The sequence below is a fragment of the Rhinopithecus roxellana genome, chromosome 15, assembly GCF_007565055.1.
Source record: "Rhinopithecus roxellana isolate Shanxi Qingling chromosome 15, ASM756505v1, whole genome shotgun sequence".
NCBI classification, from domain to species: domain Eukaryota; kingdom Metazoa; phylum Chordata; class Mammalia; order Primates; family Cercopithecidae; genus Rhinopithecus; species Rhinopithecus roxellana.
In genome coordinates this window covers 45,641,091-45,648,700 of record NC_044563.1, presented here as the reverse complement: position 1 = coordinate 45,648,700, position 7,610 = coordinate 45,641,091, and the positions used below count along the sequence as shown (strand labels likewise).

Sequence of the window (7,610 nt, the reverse complement as noted above, 5' to 3'; positions counted from 1 at the left end):
GCCTAAGGTGCTGTGCAAGCTGAGAGTAGTCTGCTCTCTGCAGCTGGATCATATACTGTTTTGGCTACAGGGATCCTGTGTGACTAAGAAGGTTGTAGGGGACAGCCTTATTTTAATACTTTGTTAGCCATGAGTATAGTCAGTCCCTCCCCCAACACAATCTAGATTCTCTTTAATGCAAGTATCAATCAAGTGAGGGATCAACCCTGCCTTCAGCAATACCAGCAATGCACTAACCACCCACAGCTCACAACTACGTGCAAACTCCCTGTCCAGGGGGTGGGTATAAAACCACTGTGTCATCAGCTCACTCTCTCTCTCTCTCTGAAGAACCTCAGTCCCCATGACAGTCATAAAGACAAATAAATGCTTGCAAGTTTGACAGTAGGTAAAGGCACATGGGCTGCTGCCACACACACTGCAGGCAGGAACCCAATTTGAGGCCATCTTCACTGCTGGGCATTTGCAGTGGAATGGCTTTGGGATCACAAAGACTTTGAGTTCGCAATCTACCAGGGGGGATCTAGGTTTTACTGGAGAACTAATAAAGAAACCTTTAGTGTGAAAAGTGCATTTATGACTATTGTTCCTGCTGGGGAGGCAGCAGGGCAAACCCCACCACCTCTCCTCCTTCCGCCCCAGGCACTGTGCATAGTCTGCAGCTAAGGAGAGAGTGCAGTCGACTCTAGCATCTCTGGGGCCAGTGTCATCCTAGGCCCCGACCAGGCTTCTGGTCCAAAGATGGATCCTAGAGTTGAAAGAGCAACTGACAGCTGCAAAGACCCAGATGCTTATTTTATTATTGCATAATGTGGGAGACCTTCTCTACCCCAGGGAAGATGGAGGGTGAAGGCTTCCCAGCAAAGGGCAAACAGGTTCGTGATCAACATCCAACCTAATAAGGTTCAGCTCCTCAACTGTAGTGTACACTTTTGCCCATCTGGAAGGTACTGTAGCTTCAGTGTGGTTTAGTAAACTTAGCCTAGGAGGCCAAGATGTCTCCCTAAAACTTAGTCTCTGTCCTATTTACTTTGTTTATAAGACTGTGACCTAACTTCCCATGGCCAATTCAATTAACCAGGTTGTCTTTACTCCAATGGACCCAGGCCTTTTCCCAGTCAATCCATGTCCAACCCTTCATCTCCAGCGTGATCACTCAACTCTTCAATATGCCTGCTTGCTGCAGGTTTAAATCACACCACCATCCTGTGCTTCCCCCTAAATCGCTCATGATGCCCACCAGTAAAAATAAAACTAAACCCCACTTGAGGTGCTATTTCAGCCAAACTTTAAACCCTCTTCAAACTCCAGAATCCGCCTAACTGGAGCTGGACAAACTTCACTGGGATAATGGCATGGGCCCCTAATGTGGTTCCCTTCATTTAGTTTTTAAAACAGGGTACAAGATACCACAAAGGAAAGAAGTTAATACAACAAGACACCACGAGTAGAAACCTGCTTGTTTCTTCCTCAAGATAGTCAGACATTTGGAGCCAAAAGGCTCCCAACAGCACTGAAGCCATATCCCTTTGGATTCACCAGTCCACCAGCAGCATTTCATACCATCCCTATTCAACATGACTTTGCTATAAAATAATGTGGCCTAACACAGGTAAGAATGAACCGGACGCCTAGACTTAATCTACATGGCCAAAGACATGGAGGATAGGGAGCTGTAGAGGGCAGCAGGCAGGACAGTGAGCAGACAGCAGCAGTGGCAAAGCAGCGCAGAGCAAAGCCCTTGGTGGTATGACCAACTGGGACCAAGAATATAGAAGGATCAGCCCAGATCGGCTGAGGCCCCTCCCCTCAGGTACAAGCACTCAGCTCTGAACTCCTAGATCCCCTTCCCCCCATGCCAGCTCTTCCTCATGTACACTAATCTTGATAGGAATGATTCAAGACTTGGCTTATTATCCATCCATGACTGGGTTCCCCTATTCCCAAATTGGTATACACATTTTTATACAGTGCCAGACAGTCAGCAGTCCTTTCTATTCCTAAGAGCTGGAAACGTCCTACTGCTGACAAGAGACAGGCTCTGGCCCTCATCAACTGCTCATTCCTAAAAAGTTGACAACTTCCCACTAAAATACTCACTCTCTAAAAACTGCTCTCATGTCTCCTGCAAACTCAGGAAATTCCTATAAGGAAGAACGGACACACCACAGGTTAGTCATATTTTTCATGCCTGGAGGAAAAGACTAAACTAGAGGTTAAAGGCAAGGGGAAGGCCACAGCTCTGACCGAGATTTAGAGCACAGAGCTTCTTTTCCTGGGGACCATATTTTATGAGATACCTTTGCAGCTCAGCAAAATCAAGTGTTAATATGTTATATATGCATGGAATGATATTGTGATATTACAGGAGCTGCTGGTATTGCTTCACCAGCAAGAGACAGAAGAGGAGCAGCAACAGAAAGGTCAGGGCCCAACCTGCCAGGGTCCTCAAGAATTTCTCTTTTCCAGAATTCCGTGGAAGTTAACAGGTTGGAAAGTCACAAGTAGCCCAAGTGGAGCGTGATTTGATTTAAACTAATTGGTCTCTATCTGGTTAGATATAGGTTTGCCCCATAAGCAGAAAGCTCAGCTTGTGTCCTTGCAGACACTGCTTGAGCATCTTCTGTGTACATGTCACTAAATTCAGTTGATGAACCTTCCTATGAGGAAGGACGCTTATGAGAAACCCGCGCAAACAATGAACTCTAGGAATGAGTTGCTCATGAAACAGCCAGAGATGAGGCCTTCTCCCAAGGCTCTCATTTGAGGAGATTCCTCAAGACTCAACCCCACAGGCCCCCACTGTAGGAAACAAGCCAGAGAAAGCAGCATTCAGAGAATGGGGGACAGAGAAGGGGAAAGATATGATCCCAAATGCAGTACGCAGTTGGTGTCTGGTTCTGATACAAACCAGATACTGAAGCACTCGTGGTCAGGTCAGCAGCTTCCTTTGATGGACCCCAAAAGCTGACTGACCAGGCGACTGCTTTCAAGGAATGAAAGAGTGGAGTGTAGGGCTTGTAGCAAACAAGCCAGTTTCAGTCACTCTGTTCCCCCAGGAGAACAACCTTTAGCACCTGAACACTAAGAATGACTCCATTCTCAGAACTTCCCCTCCCCCCAGGAGTTAGGTAAGATTATTTATCTCCATTTGGTAGGTGGGGAGGAAGTGAAAGAGCCAGAGGTCACGAGACTTGCCGAAAGTCCTTGACAGAGCAGACATCAGACCTCAGAGGTTTGGACTCCTGATGCCAGGCCAGGTCGCGGCCAATCCAAGTACACCTTATAAAGGACATGACAGGATCATAGCCTGGGAGAAGTCTAACCAGAGAGCTGGGTGGACAATACCCTGAGTTGCCTTCAAGAGTCTAAAGACCCCAAAAAAACAAACAAAAAAACTCACCCACCTGAAAGCTAGTGGGGGAGCCTAATTCCCAATACCCAATGGAACCCCACGGTCTGAGCTGATGCTAAAAGTTGTGAAGAAAATGTGGGATTAAGACATTGGCGGGGGCTGGGGGGGTGCAAATGCAACTAAGATTGAAAATACTTTTTGCAGAGGAATATACCACCACAAAATGACATCTATTCAGGTATTGAAATGTTATCAAGACTATCCTAGAATCTTAGAGCTGGTAGTGGGAGGGGATGGCTTGGAGACACCAGAATGCTGGGAGAAGCAGTGGAATAAGACGTGAGGGGCATATGGGACGTGTGAAAATGCTATGATGGGCCCTCCCAGCCATGCATTTGCCCTGGCCCAGGGCATAGTTCCCTTCTTCTTTCTCCACCAAGCTGTTTGGCAGTGGAAGTGGAGGGGACATGATTTTGAGATTTTAAAAATAGATTATAGCTGAAGGGGAAACCAGAGAGACCCCTACCCACCAAAAACTAGAGGTCTTGGTCAGAGTGGACAAAACCAACTTTGCAGACAAGGAAAGGCAGTGCAGCTACAAATGAGGCCCAGGTCACAACACCATGCAGAGGTCAGGGCAGCAGGAGGGTGGGGGTGGCGCAGGCACTTAGGCACAACACAGACAAAGGTGGGGGATCAGTGCCTGGGGAAAAAGGGTCTACTAGTTCTTTCTAAAGTCACCATTACCAGCAAGATTCTGTGAGATTTCAAAGTGAGTCTGGCATGCTGAATTGGAGGAGCTTTGTTAGGTGAGCTACCTTTCCAGAGGCCCTGCCTAGAACCCAGTCAGCCTGGCTATCAAGTCTCTCTCCCAAAATCTCCTAACTGAATCCCTGGCAAGGTAGTGCTTCACTCGGAACCCTGACGGGGCTCTCCCTCTGGGCCCCCGTGCTGCTAGAAGCCTTGTAGGTGGAATGGTGAGGAGAGATGGGGAAGAGCTATGAAGCAGAGGATCAAGCAGAGTCCTGTAGACCAGAGTGCTCCTCCCCTACACACTCAGCCACAGACATCTGGAACAAAATCACCCTTTAAAGTGCGTATCTCTCACAAGAAGGGTTCTGGGTGGGAACCCTCTTATTTCCAACCTTGGGGCCTCCTGCCCTTCCACCACAAAAAAAGAAAAAAAACTTCTGACAGTTTAACTGCTACTGTAAGCTGTGGATCATCATTTTTGGCTCTCTTTACTCCCTCCCTCTGCCATCTGCTCCCAAAGCCTGGACTTTCTCTTGCAGGAGCTAGGGATGGGGAGGAAAGAACAGGGAGGCCCTGATTTTGGAATGTTTCTTCTCCTGTGTGCACCCCCTTCCTTCCTTGCCCCAGGCCTGCTGCTCCCCATCACAACACCCTCTGGGGTTGTCCTGAAAGGACACCATGGGGTAATGAGCAACAGATCCTGCCTTGGGAGGCTGACTTCATGCCTCCCCTTTCCCCCAAATCTCACTGCCAAGAAAGCCATTCCCTGCTCAGCGTGTGCAAATCCTCTGCCTGCTCACGGTGGCGAGGCAAGACTCTGGGGTAAAGTCCCAGTCCTGGTCTGGGAAAGAGGTTCATTTTCCCGCATTGGAACGCCCTTCAATGGACAGCTTTACCTCCTGTGGAATGAAAGAGGGACAGAGCAGCGCAGCCCGTGCCTCCTCCCCTTGCATGCCGTATCTTTGGAAGCTCAGGGTTGGCCAGCAGGCCTGAGCACCAGGCTCAGGCTGGGAAGGCTCTACCACATGGGAGCCCTCTCCTGCCGGCTGGCTCTTCCCCTCACTGTCACATAGCTCTCTGGGTCCCAAGACCATCCTCTCAGGCCTTTCTCGGGGGGGACCCAGCTGGCCTGGGGGAGCACAGCTGGCCTGAGAAACTGAGTTACTGTTCAAGCTCTGTAAACTGATAGAGATGCAGACATCTCCCACCTGTAGCCGATGGCAGGACAGAGAGAAGAGTTGTGTCATCCGCCCAGGGCTGCAAGAGGACCAACCCTGTCCATATACAAAGAAGGGGTGCTCGGGGGGCACCTCACTGCTCACTTTGCTCTGCTGCTCACCAACCACAAAATGTAGCATGACAAATCCAGGCCATTGGCTCTCCTGAATGTCCACGACCATGCTAGAGTCAATCTTCAGCCCCCGACTCACTTCGGCACTGCGCACAAAATCCTGGGTCTGGAGGTCCTCCACCCGCTTCAGCTCTCCCGTAGCCAGCTGGATGATGGCGCCTTTCATGAAATGGGAAGGCAAGTGGGAGGAGGTAATGGGGGGCGGCATTGGCTCTTTGTCTGGGAAGGTGGCTCTGGCCTGCATGTCCAGACTTGATGCTACCAGGATCTCCGAGCCCACAGGCAGCAGGCCTGAGTCAGTTCCAGTGGGCACCAGGTTGCCATTGGCTACAACCATTGCTTTGGGTAAAGGTCTATGTTTTACTGGTTCCTGATGGGACTCAGGGTAGAACCCATGGGCCTGATTTTTCTCTGCCAGCTCTGCAGGGTTCCTGGCTGACCCTCGCCCCTCACCCTGATGGTCGTGGGGATGATGGGATAGGTTGAGGGGGCTGGGTTCCTCCTTCCTCTGAGCTGCCACCATACGATAGTCCTGAGAAGCTAAAGCGCCAACCACTCGCTGGACCTCAAGGTCGGTGTCTGGGGTCCCCCGGTGTGCTGGTGCCGCTACCTCCACCCGTGGAGTCTGAGAACCTGAAAACAGCTGTCCATCCACCACACTTTCTACCACTGGCACCAGTCCCTGGCCTTCACCCTTGCTGTTGGGGGAGTCAAGGGCTTCACTTTCCCGTCTTACTAAATTTCGTTCTCGCGGTCTCTGTCCTCCATTTGCAGCAGCTGCTTCCAGAGCAGACTGGCTCTCCTGAGGGGTAAGAACTGGGCTGGCGCCTGCTGGAGGGGGTTCATGCAAAGTATACCCAGCAGGTAGCCTGGACATCTGATAATAAATGGGCATCCGACCTGGAGCAAGGTCCAGCGGCTGCGTACTTGAATGATGTGGCAATTGCCCAGGTGGGGAGGTGGCAGAGGGAGCTTTGTTAAATGAGTGGGCCCGGGAGGGAGCCTGTGGGGGAGGAGTGGCTCCTTCTGCCAGAAATGAGGCATATGGCACAAAGTGTGGAAGGTGAGAGGTGGCAAGGTTGGCAGAAGGAGACAGGAGGGGACTCGGTAGGAAATTAGGTGGCACAGCATAGGGAAGGCTATAAGAGACCCAATGAACTGCAGTGAGGTGGATGGGAGCTGAGCATAGTGGATTGGGGGATAGTGGATGCCTGGATGTTGAATTAGTGAAGACGCTACATTAAACGTCGGGGGCAAGGGGCTCATATTCACCACAGATGGGAGGCCAGTTGGTGAGAAGGTGGCAGGTGGCACAGCCACCTTATACAGCATGCCATACTGGTCCACTGTCAGACCGGTGATGGCCTCAGCTCCATCACCCCCCAGGCTGACTCTGGTTCCTGCCTGGCTCTGTCCAGCCACCACAACCCCTCGGGACCATTCAGAAGCATCACTGGAGGGTGTGTGGTTAGCGGAGCAGCTGGTAGTTCTCCCCATATCCTCGCTGGTCACGGGGAGGTCTCGTTTCTTTGGTGGAAGGCATTCCTGACTCCTCTCATGAACAGGTTTCATATTGCTCTGTGGTATTCCTGGAGCCTGGAAGGAGTCAACTTGCTCCCTGGGGCATCAGAAGGGGCTTCTCTGTAGCTTCCCTATACCCCTCTGTGCTTCTGGCTGGGGCGCCCACATCTGAGTTTCCAGTGGTGCTTCTGAGCAGCTGTAGTAAGTGTCCTCCCGGCTGGCTCGGGAGCCAGCCCATTTCACAGCGCTTCCCGGGATCCACCCGCAACCGCGGCCGCCGCCATCCCTGGCCCCGGAGCTGCCCCACACCCCGCTTCTAAATATTAAATCTGTTTGGGTAACTAAGGCTCTCAGTCTAGTGTTTGGTAAATCTGAATTCCTTCCTTCCTTCCTTCCTTCCTTCCTTCCTTCCTTCCTTCCTTCCTTCCTTCCTTCCTTCCTTCCTTCCTTCCTTCCTCCCTCCCTCCCTCCCTCCCTCCCTCCCTCCCTCCCTCCTTCTTTCTTTCTTTCTTTCTTTCTTTCTTTCTTTCTTTCTTTCTTTCTTTCTTTCTTTCTTTCTTTCTTTCTTTCTTTCTTTTTCTTTCTTTTTAGACAGAGTCTTGCTCTGTTGCCCAGCCTGGAGTGCAGTGG

General features: G+C 50.9%; 1 protein-coding gene across 1 annotated transcript; it reads right to left on the bottom strand.

Annotated features, from left to right (window-relative positions):
* Positions 1-4,962: 4,962 nt before the first annotated feature.
* On the bottom strand, positions 4,963-7,394 carry LOC115893600 (ataxin-1-like). The gene is given in 2 exon segments (XM_030918366.1): positions 4,963-6,605; positions 6,608-7,394. Coding segments are annotated over 2 exon segments (2,067 nt in total). The 5' UTR covers positions 7,032-7,394.
* Positions 7,395-7,610: the final 216 nt, after the last annotated feature.